We start from the raw sequence: 22,577 nt of genomic DNA, 5'->3' as shown, positions 1-22,577 counted from the left end.
TGTTTACTTAATTTTTTAAAAAAGATGTTGTCCTACTCCTCCGGAGCCTGGTACCGATGGAAGATATTCCATCTGCTGTGGAAATGGTTATATTCCACAGGTTAATGGCAATATTTTAAGAGGTGGGACCTCTGGAAACAAAAGAACTCCAGATGTTGAAGTTCAAGAAATGGAATGCTTCACACCAATGTTGAATCCCTATCCGAATGGTTCAAATGACCATCATTTGGATACCAAGGTAAATTTAATTTTTAAAAAAAAGTGGGTTCATGTACTTGCATCAGAAATCGTACTTCTTAATCTCCTTTTTTAGGATTTGCAAATTTGGGATGAGTTGTTAGTTAAGATGAGAGTAATTTTAATATGAGGCATACAGAAGTTCTGAATGCGCAAAACAAAAGTTGGTTTCTAACAGAGTTAGTAAATAACAAAAAAAAGAAAAGAAAGTGATTTAATGAAGTGCCCCGAGTAGCATCAACTCATCTGCCATTCATCAAAATCCGATCAAACTTTGATTGACCGATGATCGGATTCCGATGAGTTGTCATCGGAAAGTGCTCCAATATGTCTCATCGGCAATAGTAGAATTTGATCATCGAAATCCGATGAATTTTGCTCCCTATACCGATGAGATTTGGAGCAATATACGAGCAGTACTGTTCCGAGGCGATGAATTTTGGATGAAAATACGATGAGATTTGGAGCAATATACCAGCAGTGCTGTTCCGAGGCGATGAATTTTGAATGAAAATACGATGAGAAGTAGCAATGGCCACGATATAGGGACAAGCAGGAGGAAAACAATTCAACAGTGGGAAGGGGGATCCGCCATCCTGGATAGCCCCCATCTTGGATGATCACGTGACCTGTCCGCCATCTTGTAATCTTTCAGGAGAGGTATTTTCGGATGACATCATTTTGAAATCCGTCATTTGGGACAATTATTTAATATTTTTTTTAATATCTTGATTATTTAATTTCTTAACTATTTAATTTCTAATTTATTACTTTTGATGAACGTGATTCATGAGTTTAAACTAAATTGCTTTGGCCGGGAATCGAACCCTTAGCCTCTGGAGTACGAGCTCCGTATACTAACCACTAGACAAGTAATGTTCTTAGCAAAGGAGGAAAATAATGTGTTAAATGGAAACTCATTTGTGGCGCCATCTATCGGGGGCCAAGGCCATGACAAATTTCTGAACTGAAAGTGAGAATTTTATTCAGTGAATATGCTGGTGGCGCCATCTAGTGAAGAGTCGGAGTCGATAATTTTGTCCGCAAACTGAGTCGAATTTGGTAATTTTGGGAGTCAAATTGAACAGAGTGGAATTGTTTTGGATATAGAGAGAAGTCATTCACGAGTCGGAGCCTCATTTTGTTCGCAATTCCAGTTAGGTAATCGGGGTCGGAATCGTGGAGTTGAAGTTGAATTAATTTTGCAGTAAGTCGCAGTAAATCTTACCAAAATCCAAAAGTTGGATTCGGAGTCAAAGTCTAAGTCTCCGATTCTCAACCCTGAATGTTGGTTGATCGGTATAGCCTTATGTTTGATCAATCGTCAGATATTCGAATAATAAAACGTATCCTATTTTAGCAGTTGGGAGATTTCCAAAAAATTTTAGATTGGGAAAATTTTCATCGGAAAATTTAAACGACCTACTTTTTTTCCGATGAAATGTAACTTGGCAAATTTGCATCAGAAAATTTTATTGTTACGATCTCTTTTTCCGATAAAATGTAGCTCAGCAAATTTTTATCGGAAAATTTGATGGTAAGGATATAGTCTTCCGGTAAAAAATAGCTCATCGAAAACTGGTTCTCGGCTACTGTTCGAAACGATATTTTTTTCTGATGAAATGTAGACCGACAAATTCTAATCAGAAAATTTGATCGTAAGGATATAGTTTTCTGATAAAAAACAGCTCATTGAAAACCGGTTCTCGGATTTTTGTCACAACGATATCAGCGTGCGTTACCCGATGAGTTTAGGAGGAGTCGATGATCGGCCGAGCAAAATCCGATGAGTTGATGCTACTTGGGGCTGTATCAATCACACAATTCTTTTCTTTAAAACTCTTTAAAAACTTAATTTTGTTATTTCATTCAGTTTTAGCAAATAGAAAAACTGATTTAATGAAGAATTTTAATAATATGTGTTAACCTTTTTTCTTTTTTTCCCAGTATATCTTTGAAATTTTCATCTTATAAACTTGAAGTTTTGTAAAGTATGGGAAAATTATTAAGTCTAGAAAGTTTAAATGATTAGTTTGTGTTAAACCGCATGATAACCAATGATGTTGAACCTGATTGCTAGGGTCTGAAATGTAAAACTGTATCATGGATGTCGCGAATCATTAAACTATTGTTAAATTTATCTTACTTGCTAAAAATGTAAAGGGACAAAATAAAGATGTGAAGTTTTGAATAATTTTTAAATATTAATTATTTTTAAGGGTGGTTATCCTACTGCAATGTGCAATGGTCGAGCCAATGGGTTTCCTCAGCAATTGTGTGGTCCCAGCAAATCTTCTTCAAGAAGTAGTGCAGATCCTGTGGAAAATCCTCAGGTAATACTTTCTTTTTACTTCAAGACAATATATTACTTTTCTATGAGAAAGATGATGTTTCAAGTGATGGTTTTTTTTATATGCTATTAGCTATATAGCTGTTTTAAAGCATGCTGTAAATGCTTCTTAAAAAATATATTTGTATCACCCATTTACCACTGAAGTAAAAATATTTTACTTCTCATGAAAATCCTTCTCTTCTTTTTTCAATCAATGAACAAAACTGCAGGCATCGCAGCGTTCCTATATTCCTATATTTTCCTATATTTCTGAATAAGTTCCTATTTTCCTATAATTCCTATATTTTCCTATATTTTTAGTTTCCGATTCCTTTTTTTTTTTTAACTTTTCCCCTCGACTTTTGGCTACCGCCTTTTCCGCGATCCACGTGCAGCTGCCATTTTATCTTTCCTACTGTGCAGGGCTTCCAAATGGTTCGCTTTTCCCGCCAAAGTCCGTATTTTATGGTTGTGAGCATTAAGTGTAGTGAAATTTAGACTTACTACACCGCTAGTAGAAGTGAACTTGCAAAAAAAAATGTCCACAGCCTGAAGTTGGAAAGAAAAACACGTGAAGCATTTTTCCTCATGGAAAATCTGTATTTATTATCCTCAAAGGATTCCTAAAGTTGACGAACAACATCTTCATTGATATTTAAAAACATTTAGAAGAATAGACAAAGATTAGCCGCTAAAATACAACGAAACATTCAGTTTTACGAACATGCTGATTCCAAGGAATATAAGGCATTAACGTAACATACAAAAATAGGCCTAAAGGCGTTTTATGACTTTAAAATTGACATCACGTTGTATTACGCCCTGCCAGGAGTAAAGAGCACTGGCAGACATCACGAAATCACGTACAACACATTTTGCGGCTATGTGAGGTGAGAGAGAGAGCGAAAAAGATCGCTCGAAGTATTTAAAGGTCTTCACATGGCTTTCAAATTAAGAATATGCAAAATACAAGATGTGTTGCCAATGCAAGAAAGTTAAAGATATGTTGCCAATCAAAAAGTAACTCAATCTACAAAGAAATTCTCGCGGTTATAAGATACAATGAACTGGTGACTCGGTTCACCCAAAAGTTCATTCACTTGACTGAGTCATTGCAACCGATCGCACACATGACGTCACAACGTGATGCAATGTTTACATCGAAAAGGGATTGATTCTGCATGATGCAAAAACGTATTTTTAATGTTTTTTTTTTTTCTTTTCAAATTAAGTGATTCTTTCACTTTTTGTGAAAGTTTAAATTAAAAATCTAACAAGCGGCCCCATTTTTGCAACATGCACAACAATCAGAAAAATTCACAATAAATTCAAATTGACAAAGTCACCATTGAATTTCACAAAAATTTTACACACCCAAAAAGTTCAAATTTAGTTTATATATTTTTCCCCCCCAAAAATAATGTCACAAAAATGTCCAAGTTGAGATTTGGTATAAGGTTTTGTCAAAGCATCAGCTAAATTTAATTTAGAACTCACATACATTAATTTAAACAATTTTTCATTTACTAAATTTCTCAAAAAATGATACTTGATATCAATATGTTTACTTCTTTGATTTTGTATAGGACTTTTGGAAAAATCTATTGCAGCAATGTTGTCACAAAATATTTCACAATTTTTCAAAATTAAATTCAAATTTTCATTTTTTAAAATTTTCATGATCCAGACAAATTCTTTAGCAGCCTCTGTCAAAGTGACATATTCGGCTTCCATAGTGGAAAGAGCAATACATTTATGCTTAAAGGTTTTCCACATAATAGGTGCATTATCTAGCAAAATGATGTAACCTCCCGTTGAAACCCTATCATCTCTACTAGCTGCCCAATCTGAATCAGAATAACATTTAATATTTAAATTTGAAATATTTGATAGCTTCAACTTAAGATTTTTCGTATACAAAACATAACCAAGAAGACGAAGTAAACCATGCCAATGTTTTTCACCATAATTAGATTGAAATTGGGAAAATATATTCAGAGCATATGTTATGTCGGGACGAGTTCTACTAGCCAAAAAGGATAAACAGCCAATTAAATTTCGATATGGTAAAGAATTACATTTATCTATTTCTAACTTACTAGTAGGCGAATCAATTTTTGAATAAACCACCCCAACCGAAATAGGAACATTACTAATTGGAATATTATAACTAGAATACAACTCGACAATTTTATTAATATATGTTGTCTGATGAATATACCAATTACCATCAATGTTTTGAAATTCAACACCCAGAAGTTTTCTTATTTCACCCAAAATTTTTAATTCAAAATGATTTCTTAAAAAATTTACAATTTCATTCAAATCAGATTTTAGTTTGCCAAAAAGTATGATATCATCAACATAAAAAAGAAGAATAACCTTATTTTTATATATGTAACAACAATTACACCAATCTAAACTAGTAAAGTTCATTTTCAAAAGTGTTTCATGGAGTTGATAGTACCACATTCTGCCACTTTGGTGTAAACCGTACAAAGCTTTCTTTAACAAACAAACTTTACCAGGCTCTAGTACATATCCACTAGGTTGTTTCATATATACATTAGTATCCAAATTAGCATACAAATAAGCGTTATTTATGTCTACATGCAGATGACACCATTTAAAAAGACATACAAAAATACAGAAAAACAATCTGATTATAGAAAAATCAATGACTGGGCTAAAAACTTCTTGGAATGATTCTCCAGCTTCCTGAAGATAACCTTGGGCACATAACCGAGCACGGTATTTCACAATATTCCCTTGCTGATCTTCTTTTACCGTATATACCCACCGATTTCCCAAAATTTTACTATGTTCAGGTGGATCCACTAACTCCCATACACCGCGATTATATATGGTTTGTATTTCCTGATCCATCGCGTTAATCCAATGTTTAGATTCCCTAGAATTAATGGCTTCTTTAAAATTTAATGGAAGTTTAATTTCAGCAAGATTTCCCTCTAAAATTTCTATTACCTTTCCCTCTTTTAAATTTTTGCCCGAAAAGTCAAAATATGATTCATCAAATTCAATTTTGTTATCATTACAATATTTAATAACTTCATTTAAAGAACGCAAGCGAATATTTGAACCTTCAATCCTATAGTAAATATCAGTTCTATCACCTGATGGTCTAGGAACAGCTTGACGCAACCAATTAATTTCGGAACAAGGTTTTAATTCTTCACTAGGACTATCACCGGAAAGCTCATCCACTCCCTGATTTGAAGTTACAGGATATTCATAATCAAAATTGTCAGGTAAGTATTTCATAACCTTTGGACTACTTGATCCAGAACCTAGTACAACATCTGCCCCTTTAGTTCCCTCATCAAAACTGACATTACATGTTTCTATGATTCTTTGTTCGTCTTCCAGCCAGACACGATAACCTCTAGTATTTTGAGCGTAACCTAACAAAATTCCTGGTTTAGATTTATCGTCCAATTTCTTTCTTTTCTGGCTTGGAACATTTACAAAAGTTAAACAGCCAAAAGTTCTGAGATGTTTCACGTTAGGCTTTTTATTGAAAAACAGTTCAAACGGGGTATGATTGCTCCCATGACAAGACCTATTCCAAACATAAGAAAAACAAAATGCAGCTTCCCCCCAGAATTTCGAAGGTAAGTTACTCTCTTTTAAAAGTGCTCTAACTCCCCCCATTAATGTCTGGTTAAACCGTTCAATTATGCCATTCATCATTGGTGTGTAGGGATTAGTTTTCTCATGCCTAATGCCACGGTTATTCAAGAAAATTTCAAAATTTTGATTGCAAAATTCTTTCCCCCCATCTGTACGAATTGATTTAATTTTCCTCCCTAAAAGCCTTTCATTACGATTTAAAAATCTTACAAAAATATTGAAAACATCCGACTTCAATTTCATAGGGTATACAGCAACGCGTTTTGAAAAATCGTCCATAATGGATAAATAATATTTCTCTCCCCTCAAAGTTAAATTTGGGACTTCACCTACATCCATGTGTATAAGCTCTAAAGGTTTAGAAGATCTCACGGCCCCAATCGATTTAAAAGAAATACTCCTAGCTTTAGTATATTTACAAATTTCACAATAGTTAACATTTTTATTCAATTCAGGAAGACCTCTAACACTATTGTTTTTGCTAGTTCTAGAAATATATTCATAATTAATGTGACAATATCTCTTGTGCCATAAATCTTCAGGTGAAATTTTACCAATTTTTTCAGAAATGTTACAAACAGGCTCAGAATTATCACAATGTTCACTATTTTTCAAATACAAATATCTATTAGGCTTAAAGAAATATAAATTTATGTCATTTCTACGCTTTGCATAAAATAATTGATTCCAATTTTTGTCATAAACTTTAAGAATGGTATTATGACCAACAAATTTGTTACCTTCCTGTTCCAATTTAGATAATGACAATAAATTACGACGGATTTCAGGATTGTACAGAACATCTTTCAAGATAATTTTCCTATGTCTACCATTAATTTTGACCAACAATTGAATTGTACCAATCCCTAAAATATTGCTTTGTTTACCGTCAACAGCCATAGACATTTTTAAGTTATTAACTGGCCTAAAATCAGAGAAAAGATTTTTATTTTTAGTGACATGTGACGTAGCTCCAGAATCGGCAATCCACGTTATATCTGAATCAGATGAAGTAATATTCAAAGCTTCTGACTCATTAATTTCACTCACATTATGTTGAGAATTAGAAGACCCTTGAGATAAATTTTTAGAATTTGACTTTGCCTTAAATTTAAAACAATCAACCTTTTTATGCCCAAAAATCCCACAAAAATTACATTTCCCTTTAAATCTATTTTTACTAAAATTTGACACAGGTTTACAACTACTTTTACAAGGATGGATCTTACCGGCAGGTAGCGAATTCGGAACGGTCACATACACAGCAGGTGTCTGTAGTGGAACGTTCATTTCAGAAATTCTATTTGCTTCGAGCAACAGTTCTTGTTCTATTTTCAATGGGGTAAAGTCCACGTCAGACCATCTGTAGATTTGCTGTACAATGGATGCAAACTCAGGGGGTAAACTCCGGATATACTGGAAACCTATGTAAAGGTCGGACATCGCATGGCCAACTTCTTTTAATTGTGACGCAGCTGCTTTCACTCGGCAGATGAAAAGACCAACAGTTTCGCCTTCTTGAAACTTGACTTGAAAAAATTTATCCAACAGGGATATTAATCTGGCACGGGTGTCAGGTTCAAAATACTTGCACAAGATTTCCCAAGCTATCTTTCCTTCAGTAGTGCATTCGATGAGAGGCTTGAATTCTTCTGACAGGAACTGATAAATGGTAGTATAAGCTCGAGTTCTTCTAAGATTTATTTCCGCTTTATCTCGGAACGTCAATTTTTCTTCTTCAAGTTTCTTTTCTTTTTCGTCAGCTTCGATGAATTCCCAGCTGCCCGAATGACGCAGGACAACTTGTATGTTTCTCTTCCAAGTATTCCAATTATTGGCATTTAGTAAAGGTATTGTAGGGACTTCCATACTTTCAAAAATTTCACGATGTTTTAAAAATTCTTCAGAGTATAAAAATTCAAATTTTCCAAGTTCTTCAGGTTATGGCCAGGAATTGCAAAGTCCAGGTGACCTGGGCCCATAACCACTTGTGAGCATTAAGTGTAGTGAAATTTAGACTTACTACACCGCTAGTAGAAGTGAACTTGCAAAAAAAAATGTCCACAGCCTGAAGTTGGAAAGAAAAACACGTGAAGCATTTTTCCTCATGGAAAATCTGTATTTATTATCCTCAAAGGATTCCTAAAGTTGACGAACAACATCTTCATTGATATTTAAAAACATTTAGAAGAATAGACAAAGATTAGCCGCTAAAATACAACGAAACATTCAGTTTTACGAACATGCTGATTCCAAGGAATATAAGGCATTAACGTAACATACAAAAATAGGCCTAAAGGCGTTTTATGACTTTAAAATTGACATCACGTTGTATTACGCCCTGCCAGGAGTAAAGAGCACTGGCAGACATCACGAAATCACGTACAACACATTTTGCGGCTATGTGAGGTGAGAGAGAGAGCGAAAAAGATCGCTCGAAGTATTTAAAGGTCTTCACATGGCTTTCAAATTAAGAATATGCAAAATACAAGATGTGTTGCCAATGCAAGAAAGTTAAAGATATGTTGCCAATCAAAAAGTAACTCAATCTACAAAGAAATTCTCGCGGTTATAAGATACAATGAACTGGTGACTCGGTTCACCCAAAAGTTCATTCACTTGACTGAGTCATTGCAACCGATCGCACACATGACGTCACAACGTGATGCAATGTTTACATCGAAAAGGGATTGATTCTGCATGATGCAAAAACGTATTTTTAATGTTTTTTTTTTTTTCTTTTCAAATTAAGTGATTCTTTCACTTTTTGTGAAAGTTTAAATTAAAAATCTAACAATGGTAAAGTCCGCTTTAGACTTTTAACATTATGGTCTGATTAGTTCGCTTTTATATTGTTTTTACTTAAATATCAGATTTTAAAAGTTTTTCATTTCGTTAAAAGTTACTGTTCTCCCAAGCACGCCGCCGCAGCGCGTGTTAAACAAAGTTCGTACGCCCATGAAAAACCTTGAAAAGTTGTTGGGGGAAAAAAAAGAGGTCACACACACACATTTTCTAGTGTTTGAAAACCTTGAAAAAGTATGAAAAGTTTCTTTATTGCTTGAATTTATTTATTGTTTGGATTGTGCTTGTAATTCTTTTAAAAATATTTCATTAGTGCAATTTTCTGAACATCCCTAATAGCAAAATTTCTTGCATCAATCTTGACAGATCTTGATATTATACTGACGGCGTCAATATTGACGTGTTTCATAAAGATTAAAAAGCAATATTATAATAACAACACGTATGCAACATTGCATTTATCTTAAAATATCAATATTGATATTACCTTACAATAACAACATTGCATACATGTTGACGCCGCCAAGATGTATTGATTTCATGCTGTCCCCGTCAAGGTAATTAGTACACAATAGAACAGGTGGACCTTCATTGATACTTACGCATGCGCACAGTTCTTTCTACCCAGCGTCCCTCTAATTGCTGGCACATCTTCCTCCTTCGACCTACGATTTCAGTCGGTTCAGAGGAGCTGCACGTGGCGTTGGCGTTGCGTTCTTTAGGCTTCGTTAAGTTGGTTGCTTAGCTTAGTGTGGAATAGTATTGTTTTAGGAATAACTTATGAATGACTGATAACTGCATTTGTTTATTAATATAGTACTAAACAAGTCATATCGCAGACGATGTGCGATCAATGTTAGAAATGGCCGAAAATAACCTTTTTCGTCCCTAGACTTTGAAACGAAGGACATGAAGCCCAGAATTTCGTATTATCACTTCAATCTCATGAGTAAGATTAATTTTATTCAATGGCTATTTATGTTATTCTTTAAGATAAATTCATGTGTTTTGTCCATGGGATATTTTCATATTTTCAATGCTGACATCCATTTGGAAATGTATTTTATTGTATTTATTTACTTATTTATTATTTTGCTTTCTTTACTCTGAAATGTGTTATAAAAACTTCTGCAATTATTCCTAACTAGGCATTTTATGTCTTTATAATACAATTAGAAGCATGAATTTAAAAAATAAGTCAAGTATTACGCAAAACGAAGAAACTTTCATTTTTGAAATTAAATTGCGAGTACTATTAATACCTTTATATGAATTTCCGATCAGATGTCAGCTTTAAGGAAATATTCTTAGGCTAGAAAACGATCTTGAAGAATAACAGAAATAATTAGAGAATGAAATTTAATTCTCGAGTTTCAAGTGAAAATAATACAAATAAATAAAAAGATAAAACACCTTGCAAACGTGCTGATTTCATACTGTCATGTCAATGTATCCTGACATTTTCCTGTCATATCAATACGTATGCAATATTACAAAAGCAAGATCATCTTGCCTAGACCTTGATTTCATGCTGTCATGACAACATCTTGATATTATCCTGTCATATCAATACGTATGCAAGATTACAAAAGCAAGATCATCTTGCCTAGACCTTGATTTCATGCTGTCATGACAACATCTTGATATTATCCTGTCATATCAATATGTATGCAATATTACAAAAGCAGCCTACCTTGATATTTTCCTGATATTATGTTGCATACACCTTGTCAGCCAATATTGTGGCAGCCTGCTGACAGCATAAAGGGAGTAACATAACAACATTGAGGCAGCATTAATGCAAGATGATTTTTCTTGCATGTCAACCTTTATGCAATACTGAGGCAAGATATTTTGCTTACTGGGATATATATTCGATATGATTTATCGCGAAAAATTGCTTTCGTGTTTGAGGTTTCAATCCTTTTTCATCTTGTTAATATTTTGATTCTTTTTACAATCTAAAGTGATTTTGACATGTGCTTACCTTAGCTTAGCTTATTTTTCGTTTAATTTCAATAATTAATGAAGAAATTATTTTGGAAACCATGAACTTACTCGGCTCGGACGCGGAAAAATGCTTCTCGCTTTTGAAATTTCAATCCTTTTGCATCTTGTAAATATGTTGATGTTTTCCACAATTAGAAGTTATTTTAGCATGTGCTACTTAAGTTTAGCTTATTTTTCGTTTGATTTTAATAATTAACGAAGGAAATATTTTGGAAACCATAACAATAACATTGAGCTTATTCGGACTTCGCGGAAAATTGCATCTCGCGTTTGAAATTTCAATCCTTTTGCATCTTGTGAACATTTTGATGTTTTTGGCAATTTGAAGTTATTTTGACGTATGTTTCCATAGATTGGCTTATTTTTCGTTTAATTTCAATAGTTAACGAAGAAAATATTTTGGAAACCATAACAATAACATTGAGCTTATTCGGACTTCGCGGAAAATTGCATCTCGCGTTTGAAATTTCAATCCTTTTGCATCTTGTGAACATTTTGATGTTTTTGACAATTGGAAGTTATTTTGACACATGTTTTTGTAGATTAGCTTATTTTTCGTTTAATTTCAATAGTTAACGAAGGAATTATTTTATAAGCCATGGCAACATTGAACTTACTCGGATTTCGCGGAAAAATGCTTCTCGCGTTGGAAATTTCAATCCTTTTGCGTCTTGTAAATATTTTGATGTTTTCCACTATTGGAAGTTATTTTGACATATGCTACCTTAGTTTAGCTTATTTTTCGTTTAATTTCAATAATTAACGAAGGAATTATTTTGGAAGCCATGGCAACATTGAACTTAATCGGATTTCGCGGAAAAATGCTTCTCGCGTTGGAAATTTCAATCCTTTTGCATCTTGTAAATATTTTGATGTTTTCCACAATTGGAAGTTATTTTGACAAATGCTACCTTATAGTATGTTCCAATCTAAGTTGGCACTGAAGGGAAAGGTACGAGATGTGCTACTCCGCGACGAGAAGTAGTTCTAGTAAATTTGGAGGTTTAAACGGGTGTAAATTCATAAATGATGTGAAAAAAATAGAGACTGTATGTGGTTGAGACATATAGTTGAAGTTGTTGTGTGTTAAATATGCTTAATTTGTAAGAATTTGATTACGAAAGGAAAATCAAAGCGCCGTAACTCGATTTCTGTCTTGGCGAAGACTTGAGTTTTCAAGGTTAACCTTGGTGGACTTCCTGTGGACTGGCAAACCCCCCAGAACTCGTTTCTCCCCACTTCGCATCGCCCAAGGAAAAACATCTGATTGTCATTATGACTCTTGAATGAACTCTCCACATTGTGGTCAAAGCGTTTTCGCTATTTCCGCCTGGTCTGTTTTCTCATTTATGCTTTTCATCGTTATTTCCAAGCAATTGAATACATTTTTAAAAACTGTTTTCGTGAGTAAGAAATAAAAAATGAAATGAAAATATTAGTTTTCAATTATTTACATGCTGAAATTACAAATACACCAGGATTTTGTTTTTTCTTTGAATTTGAGATTTATTTACTTGGTAGTTTTAAATAGCTTTCGCTTCTTACGTAATGAGCCCAAACTTCAAGAAAATTATTGTGAAAAAATGGAAGAAAGCCGAATTTTGTTTGAATGTAATGAATACTTGTTGTGTACAAATCCTTGCTACGGCAAAAGTCTTTTTTTTTTTTTTTTTTTTGGATCGTTTGAAAAGTTTATGGAGGAAAAAAAATAAAATGCTCTCACGTATGTACAGATACACTATTACAAATTTACACCGATGAACTGCTGCATGAAGAAGTTTTACTTTTCATTTTAAATTTGAAACATACACATCTCTCTCGAAATACGAAATTAATTCGCCCCACCCCCTCGAGATTTAGAACCCCTCCTTAAATTATTTTTTTATAGGAAGTAAATTTACTCACTCCCAAAGTATACTTATAAAGTAGGATGCATTAACTACGCTAAGGTAAGTAAAATAATTTTTAATATATTGAGTTTCGGGGTTAGTCATATACTTTCACAGTCACGCAAAATTGAGTGCCATAACTTTTCTATTTGCACAAACCTCGATGCATTTTCGTTTATTATTTTTAACTTTTTTCATAAATAAGTTGAGCTTAAAATCGACCTTTGTTTTTTTTTTTTTTTTTTTGAAAAATTCAAAATTAATATCTTTTCTAAGCTCCGGAATGCAGTAATAGCTAATTGTTTCCATGAAGTTTCTAAGTTTTTTATTTGAATAGAATTTTTTTAAAAGGGCGATCTTTTTTTAATTTTTTTTATCAAAACTGGAGATTTAATCTTTGATCTTCTGCACAAAGGTACTTCTTTGATTCATATACATATGTATAAAAAGACAGAATGGCACCTTTTCCCAATTCCGAAGTAATGGTTGGCATGAATTATTTGTTAATTACTTTGTGACCGATAACTCTCCGCCGCTGTAAAATGAAATCCCATTCACAACCTTGCATTTGTGATAAAAATATGAAATTTTTTGTTGTTTCGTTCTTGGTAGTTTAAATTATTTTTTTTCCCTCGCCAAATTCGGCAAGTCGCGCCGCTGACTGGCACGCGCCCTACGCAGAGTAACCTCGTTTCCTTGACAACGGCTGCAATTCGGCTCGCCTAGCTTTCCCTTCAGTGCCAACTTAATGTGAAACGAAGTATAGTTTAGCTTATTTTTCGTTTAATTTCAATAATTAACGAAGGAAATATTTTGAAAACAATAACAACATTGAGCTTATTCAGACTTCGCGGAAAATAATTTCAATCCTTTTGCATCTTGTAAACATTTAGATGTTTTTGACAATTGGAAGTTATTTTGACATATACTATTTTAGATTAGCTTATTTTTCATTTAATTTCAATAATTAACGTAGGAATTATTTTGGAAACAATGGTAACATTGAACTTACTCGGACTTCGCGGAAAATTGCATCTCGCGTTTGAAATTTCAATCCTTTTGCATCTTGTGAACATTTTGATGTTTTTGGCAATTTGAAGTTATTTTGACGTATGTTTCTATAGATTGGCTTATTTTTCGTTTAATTTCAATAGTTAACGAAGGAAATATTTTGGAAACCATAACAATAACATTGAGCTTATTCGGACTTCGCGGAAAATTGCATCTCGCGTTTGAAATTTCAATCCTTTTGCATCTTGTGAACATTTTGATGTTTTTGACAATTGGAAGTTATTTTGACACATGTTTTTGTAGATTAGCTTATTTTTCGTTTAATTTCAATAGTTAACGAAGGAATTATTTTATAAGCCATGGCAACATTGAACTTACTCGGATTTCGCGGAAAAATGCTTCTCGCGTTGGAAATTTCAATCCTTTTGCGTCTTGTAAATATTTTGATGTTTTCCACTATTGGAAGTTATTTTGACATATGCTACCTTAGTTTAGCTTATTTTTTGTTTAATTTCAATAATTAACGAAGGAAATATTTTGAAAACCATAACAACATTGAGCTTATTCGGAATTCGCAGAAAATAGTTTCAATCCTTTTGCACCTTGTAAACATTTTGATGTTTTTGACAATTGGAAGTTATTTTGACATATGCTACTATAGATTAGCTTATTTTTCGTTTAATTTCAATAATTAACGAAGGAATTATTTTGCAAGCCATGGCAACATTGAACTTAATCGGATATCGCGGAAAAATGCTTCTCGCGTTGGAAATTTCAATCCTTTTGCATCTTGTAAATATTTTGATGTTTTCCACAATTGGAAGTTATTTTGACATATGCTACCTTAGTTTAGCTTATTTTTCGTTTAATTTCAATAATTAACGAAGGAAATATTTTGAAAACAATAACAACATTGAGCTTATTCAGACTTCGCGGAAAATAATTTCAATCCTTTTGCATCTTGTAAACATTTAGATGTTTTTGACAATTGGAAGTTATTTTGACATATACTACTTTAGATTAGCTTATTTTTCATTTAATTTCAATAATTAACGTAGGAATTATTTTGGAAACAATGGTAACATTGAACTTACTCGGACTTCGCGGAAAATTGCTTTTAATGTTTGAAATTTCAATCTTTTTGAATCATGTAAATATTAAAATATTTTGCCCAATCGAATGTTATTTTCCCATATTCCAACCTAGATTAGCATGTTTTAGGTTTAATTTAGTAGAAAATAAATAAATTTATTTTATGGGAAGCATGCGAACATTGAACTTGGTTCGTGAAAATTTGCTTCTCTGAGCTTTCAATCGTTTTGCATCTTATAAATATTTATATATTTATGGCAATTAGAAGTTATTTTGACATGCTACGTCAGATTAACTCGATTAAATTTTTACTTAAATAACTAAAAAATTAATATTTTTTGTGTTGTTTAATTCAAGCTTATTTAGTTTTCCAAACTTAATTTTTATTATCATTAGCTTATTTTTGGTTATTACTGTTTTTTTTTGTGTGGGAGGGGGAGGGGTATTAAATTTATAAACAATTGAGCACATAACATTTTAAAGTAGCATCTGTACATGAAACAAAGTTGAATTATGTAATTATATGAAGTTGAATTTGTACATCATTTCATTGTCATGATGCCTGCTGCTGTTGTTGTCGTGTGCCAGGTAGGCTGGCAATTTGGGGTGCACTGCTTCACTTTTCCAACCAATTTAGTGTGAAGCCCGACTTCTACAGTACACACATGCCATAAGGACCCGTTTATAGGGGACAAGGACAGGAGAGAGAAAGTACGTCCATGCCCGAGCCGGGATTCGAACCCGGACCTTCCTGTCACAGTCAGACTTCTCTGACCACTAGACAAGGCAGGCGGCATGATGCCTGCTAAAGGGGGGAATTTGTTCCCCCCCCCCCCCCCCCCCCCCCGTAAAAGTTCAAAGCACACATGACCCTGCAATCATGGATTATTTTTTTTAATGTAAGCTTTATGATTCTTGAAAATATGCTTTGAATATGAAAATTGCAAAACTATGCCTCATGTGATCTGCTTCTCTTAGTGATTGAGAATTTCAGACATTTTTAGGGAAACTTTCAATACAGTAGATCTGTTTGGTGTGTGATAGATTCATATCGGTGGAGAAGGGATATAATGCTGTTAAGAAGCATTACAATACAGAAAAACACAAAAATAATTTTAAACTATAGAAAGATGAAGCACAGCTTCATCTATCCTTCAGTGAGACTACCAGCATCCTTGGTTCAATTCAAAATGTATCATTACGCCCATTTAGTTCTATGGAGGCTGCCTTAAGTGCTGCGCTAAGTGCCTCCCCCCCCCCCTCCCATCCAAATGTTTGTGTAAATAATGTTATTCAATGGATAAGAAGATCAGTTGTGCAGAAGGTGATAAAGGAATTGTATCATTAAAAATCAGTATTATGGTTAATTAACAAATTATTTTCAGGGATTTAGCAGAGGGCAGCTAATTTGCCTTTTGATGCTTCCTTGGGTTTAAATGAATGGTCCTCTCAAGATCCTCTTTTTAATCCTAACTGGTCCTCTTTAGTCCTCTTTTTGATTGAAATTGGTCCTCTTTTACCCTTTTCTAAAACTAAAATGTGTTGGGAGCCCTGCATTAGTTTCTAGAAAAGTGAAATTTTATCTGCACAATTGCATTCAATCCTCATTGATTTGGAGGCTTTGGTATGAACTTAAAGAAACAATTTTGATTACTAAAATGCAGTTTCCTAACGACTTCTCATTTACTTATTTTGAAGTAATTTAAAAACCTATTTTAACTTAAATTTTCCAAAATGCATGTTTTTGTAAACAAGTGCAAGGTTCTATTTATTAATTTTTTTTATGAAAGTCGTAAAAACTAACCCCCCCCCTCACTTTTTGTACTTTAAAACTTTGGGACAGTGGTGGCCACCAAGTTTTTTAGGTCTGGATTATTTTGCTTTAATGACCAAATATTTCTAAATCAAATATATATTTTACTGGGTGTCCTTGAAAGTCATGGGAAATCGTGGATTTCAACTATGATCGAATTTGGTACTGAAAAGTCAGGATTTTCAGGGGAGGAAAATGGTCAAAAAGTATCATATCAGAGATTTTTCTGAAAAAAAAAAAAATACAGACTATACATTTAAATTTTTAATTTGCATACATTTAAATTTTTACCTGAACACTTTTTTCTAGAAAAGAAATGCTTTTACTGCATTGTCAAGTGATAACATAATTAGAACAGAACTTTTATTCATGAATTTCATTCTAGATCGCAGTATCGGATCATGCAAAATCTTTCATTAAAAATTAGATTAGTGACACAACTATTTTAAGAAAGATTTGTGTTCATTTAGAAAAAGTTTCGTCTATTTTTTTTTTTATTTTTAAAGAAGTATGCCTTAATATGTTATTTAGTACAAATTACAGTTTTACGCTCTTTTACTGTTTGTAAAATTGATTTTGTGTGTATTTTTAGACTTATTTATGCGTATGTATTGCACTTATGTCAGGTAGTGTAATTACATGTTTTTAATCGAATAGTAGTATTGCATTTTGAAAAAAAAAGGCATACTGGCGAGCTTTGTTATCGAAATTCCTGTATATCCTTTTTTTTTTTCAAAATATTCCTATATTATTTCGAAAAATTCCTATATTGTTTGCAGAAAATTCCTATATTTTCCATCGAATTCCTATATTTTTTTCAGAAAATTCCTATATTTTCCTATATTTTTGTTGGCAAATGTCACTTCTATCCCTGAAACTGGTATGTTTTCCAGTCATCTTAATTTGCTATGGCCTAAGCTGCAACTTTGAACTCCCAAAATCAGTAGAATTTTTTTTATTAATTGTTTTGTAACTTAAAAGAACAGTTGGTGAACAGTTTTTTCTTTTTCGATTGCTTCACTAAAAAGTTATTTGATGCAGGGAGTAATCAAAGAAATGGTAAGTGAACATTTTCAAGTTTTGAGTAAAACACCTTTAAAAATAACATCCGAGGTAGACTTTCATTGAAACGTTTTTCTAAGTCATGCTGTATAGTATGCTACTAGTACTATCTCTTGTCCTAAAACAGAGAAGAGGTTCACCTACCATTGTACTGGTTATCTCCAAATTTAAAATTTTTCTCATTTATATTTATATATTTATTTTATTTATTTATTTATTTATTTTTTTGTAGGTGCATACATCATATATTTATATGTTAAATGAATAATAATTTTTAAGGATCTTGGCTATTTTTTAATGACCTTGGCTAAATTGTGTTTTTGCACATATCACTCTCTGATTGTCCCCAACAAATATGATAAAACAAAGGGATAATTGTAGCCTAGAAATTGAATATTTTTTTAATACAGTAAAACCTGTGTAAGTTGACCACTTGCAATGCAGTACTTTCACATTAGAAAGACTGCGTTTTCCGTATACCTAGAAAGACTAGCAGCGGTCATTTTGACCGCCATGCTTAAAAGGTGGGAAATTATTTCTTTTTGAAATTTTTAATCATAGAAAAGTTTTGTTTTGATGTGTCCATAAATTAATTAAATAACTTAATCATAATAAAAACTGTAAATCAGTCTCAGGAAGCTTTTTTTTTTCCTTAATTTTGAAATACACGTATATGCATTACATAATTCATATCGAGAAAGATTAAATTTGGACAAAATAGTGGACATTTTTTAAACATGTAATAACTAACGAGTATTTTCAACCATGCTTGTAATTGGTTTCATACAGCATAAATATCACAATATACCTAAATTACTCCCTTTTACAATATTTACAAATGCTCATTTTTATAACTTTGCGAGTACATGAGTCACAAGCTGTCTTTTTTCAATCAGAATATATGTTCGTTGTTTTTTTTTCCGTATCTTTTCATTTGACATTGTTTTTGTTTTCTCATGAGGTCTAGGTTCCGAAAAATATTTGCAGTCATCTGATGAAAGTAAATTATTTTCGTCGTTAGGAATGTACTTTTCTTCAGATAAGTCAGACGGTTCATCGGAACCAGAAAACCTTTCAGATAGCAACAGTGGTAGGAGTTCATTTTCTGTTAAGTATTTTTACCAACGGCCCTTCACAACATCATGAAGATAATTATGTGACCAGGCACTTCAAGAACATCAAAGGAAATAAATATCTTTGCTTCAAGCAAAGCACATGTTTTTGTTCACAAACAAATTCCAGCACAAGTTTTCAGAATCCACCTGTTTTAAATCAACCCACTTTTAGAACTAATAGAATTTCACATGTCCAGTCACATACCTTTCAAGTTCATCTTTCTCAACTTTGCCCCCCTGTTCTGATAGCAGGGACAAAAGGAGAACGGAACCAACATGTATTTTGCACTTTGTAATGATTCAAAAGACTGCACCTGACCAGCAGGTGCTACCCAAATGTCCTACCTAAAGAATGTTATTCACCCTAACAACAAACAAAAATCCATTGTGCACATATATGACAAGAAAAGTAAATAAAACTGGACGCAAAAATTCAAGTTTGTTGAGCAGTCAAAATGACCGTAGTCTGTCTTTCTAGGTATAATCATTTATAGCGACTATAATTATACGCCTAAAGAAATAAAATTTACTTTTATAAGATCTTAATAAATAGTTAGGAAAAGTCAATAAAGGAAAATGAGTTTGAAAAGTAAGCGCAGCAAATATGTGCATTTGAAAACCGTTTGCGGTCAAAATAACCGCTTCTGTCTTTCTAGTGTTAATGCTTAACTTAGACAGGCTGTCAACTTATAGAGGTTGATATGTATGACGAACATACTTTGTACCTGACTAAAGAGGTCAACTTACAATGGTGGTTTGGTCAATTTTAGGGGTTTTACTGTACCATTTAACTGAAAATAAATTTAAATCTAGCTTTGTTTTCAAACATATTTTGAATTTTAGATTGTTTGCTAGTTGATTGAAAAATATGTTACTTATGTTAAGCATTTGAAAAAAAAATAGAAAAATGGGAATTGAAGCCTTTTGTCTTTGCATCGTTTACCAGCTACTCATTTGTTTTCTAATGAAACATATTTGTACATATAAAGAGGTAATAAGATAATTTTTATGTTTCAAAAATTCTCGTTATGCGAAATTCACGTTTAGGAAAGTTCTTTTGAAAGTTGAAAATTAGCATGACCACCTAAATAATTAACATCAGTTATTTTTTAAATGTCTTAAGGAAAAATTTATTTCGAAAATACTGGTTTTGACTAATACATTGAAAATTCTTATCTTTTTCTTTACAAAGTCTTTAATATCCTATTGTAAAATTTACTACTTTTAAAATTTTAGTAATATATTTTTCAAAACCATGATGTTGTTTCTTGCTAAATGATATCTATTTTAAAAGTGTATTTAAAATGCAACTCTGTTGCTAATTTTTAATGTACCTACACAGCTACAATCTTCTTCTCCTTTTCTTTCCTCAATTTATTTATGTATTTATTTCATTTTTTGAGCATTGACCTTCTTATTTTTGAATGTTATTATTTTTATTTTGTTGTATCCAGAGACATCTTAAAAAGAAAATTCATTTAAATTTTTTTCAGTCTCATTGTTATTGTTAATATGTGCATAGCTTTTACTTAGTGTAATATGATTAAGAAATTAATATTTATAGGTTGTTAAAATATGTCTGGTTCAATACCATGTATGGTAACTTGATGCACCTATTGAAGTTATATCCAGCTATATAACTAAAATTTAATTATTACTGATGAGAGTTTGAGTCTAATTTAGCTACTATTTCCTGTAGCTGGAGGTTATTTTAGAAATTATTTTTTGTACCTTTACTACTGTAGCTACTATTTATTGTATACAAACCCAGTGGCGATTCTGTTACAACAAAAACTTATAATTGATCCTTTGCTAGAAACAACAAATCATTATTAAAATTGATATGCATTGTTTTTTATTTGACAAGAAGAGGAACATTACATATCCCCTTCCCCTCAAAAAATGTTAGAAATCTGAGCTTGATTTACTTTTGTAAAAGCTTTTTAATGCAGTAAAACTCCTCGTAATGGTCAACCGGGTGTGAGGTGGTGAGGTCCCCCCAAGTGAGGACACTCCTCTTAAATAGATAGTTTTTAAGTCACTAAGACATTAAGCCTAATGGCACTAGAAGCCACTCTTATACGGAGACCCTCAAATACGACACTGACACTATTTTGAGAGTCAATTATGTACACTGATGTATCTTTTATTGCAGAAAACTATTTTAGGAATAAAAAATGAATTTCGAGCATAAAATGATCGAACATTGGAAAGTTTATCTTTGATGCAAATTCGACAGTTATGAAATTTAATTCATAGAAGCATTAGTTAACAATCTTATTCTTCACTTTATGTGCAATATTATTTTTTAGCTTGACAATAAAATGGGCTTTTTTAGCAATAAAATACATGATCACCAAAAACAAATGAGTGAAAAAATAAAAATAAAAAGGAAAATGACTATTATGCAAGCTTCTTTCTCTTTACTCTCTCCCTCTTGTTGCTGCCCGCACTCAGTTTCATATAACTCAGCTAGGTAGCGCTGAGTTTTAATTAAAAAGTTGCGTAGATGTTCAAGCTTACGATAAATATATTTATGTAAAGAGCAAAAAATAAATTGATAAAAATTTTAAAAACCCTGTGCTGCGGACACCCTTCTTTTTCCGACAAAAAAGTTTGTCTTGTTAGTGTCCACTCCAGAGGAGTTTTACTGTATCTTATAATTAAATTCTCTACAAAGACAATTTGAAAATTTGTTTATTCTATACAGGCATCTGATTTAGAGGATCACCCAGCGAGCAAACATCGAATGCGTTACAATGCAAATGACTGCAGAGTGCCAGAAAGCAGCTGGCGGGACGAATCTGCAGACATCACCTCATCGACTGTCCTCCTGGAGAGTGAGGAGCAGAATCAGTCTAAAAATACTTCATTGGCTGAAACCAGCACCTCCATACCCTGGGAGAGTGAGTCTCCGTCTCTCGGTGCTAAAAATGAAGCTGAAAGTTCCTGCAATACCGAATCCGCGGATTCGACCTTCAAAGCTACTCCAGAGACTCTCACAACAAGCACAGTGCCACCTGTTTTGCCCACGTCACTTCATCATCTTCCGTCTGACTCTTTCTCTTCAGTAGAAAATGACCAAAATCATGTGCCATCCGACGTCGCTTCAGATGAAAGAGATGCCCGCGGGAAGAAGGACATTTTCGTTAGTGTGGATGACGGTGAGACTTCCCGCCCTTTCTCAGTTAATGCATTTCTCTCCCCCCTCTCTGGTCCCCGTTTCTCACAGTCATCCGGCACTATACCATCGACGGAGCCGACTTAAAGAGATCTGAGCCACCAGTGATCCTCGTGGATAACCTTAACAGTGCAAATTTAAAAAAAGAAAAAGACTCCAAGGGAGGGCTGGCAACTCCTTCAATATTCATAGATTGTCAGAACCGGGTATTTTTTATGGACTATTTTATATTTATGTTAAATATGTTTATGAGACTTGAAAGCATTCACCATTATTTTTCACTTGTACCATAGATACGTATTTGAATTTTATCATTTTTAAATCCATTTGAAATTAATGTTCATTTATGTTTAAATGATAAATATTTTAATAAGCAAGT

General features: G+C 32.9%; 1 protein-coding gene across 1 annotated transcript in view; it reads left to right on the top strand.

Annotated features, from left to right (window-relative positions):
* LOC129230392 (protogenin B-like) overlaps positions 1–22,285 on the top strand; it is a 215,315-nt gene extending 193,030 nt beyond the window's left edge. Inside the window, exons 20-22 of the mRNA XM_054864791.1 lie at positions 25–238; positions 2,457–2,570; positions 21,728–22,285. Coding sequence (XP_054720766.1) covers positions 25–238; positions 2,457–2,570; positions 21,728–22,285 — 886 coding nt within the window. The remainder of the gene's footprint in view (positions 1–24; positions 239–2,456; positions 2,571–21,727) is intronic.
* The last annotated feature ends 292 nt before the right edge of the window (positions 22,286–22,577 follow it).

This window comes from Uloborus diversus, chromosome 9, assembly GCF_026930045.1.
Source record: "Uloborus diversus isolate 005 chromosome 9, Udiv.v.3.1, whole genome shotgun sequence".
NCBI lineage: Eukaryota > Metazoa > Arthropoda > Arachnida > Araneae > Uloboridae > Uloborus > Uloborus diversus.
The sequence above is the reverse complement of the archived record's forward strand: the minus strand, read 5'-3'. Positions and strand labels throughout refer to the sequence as shown.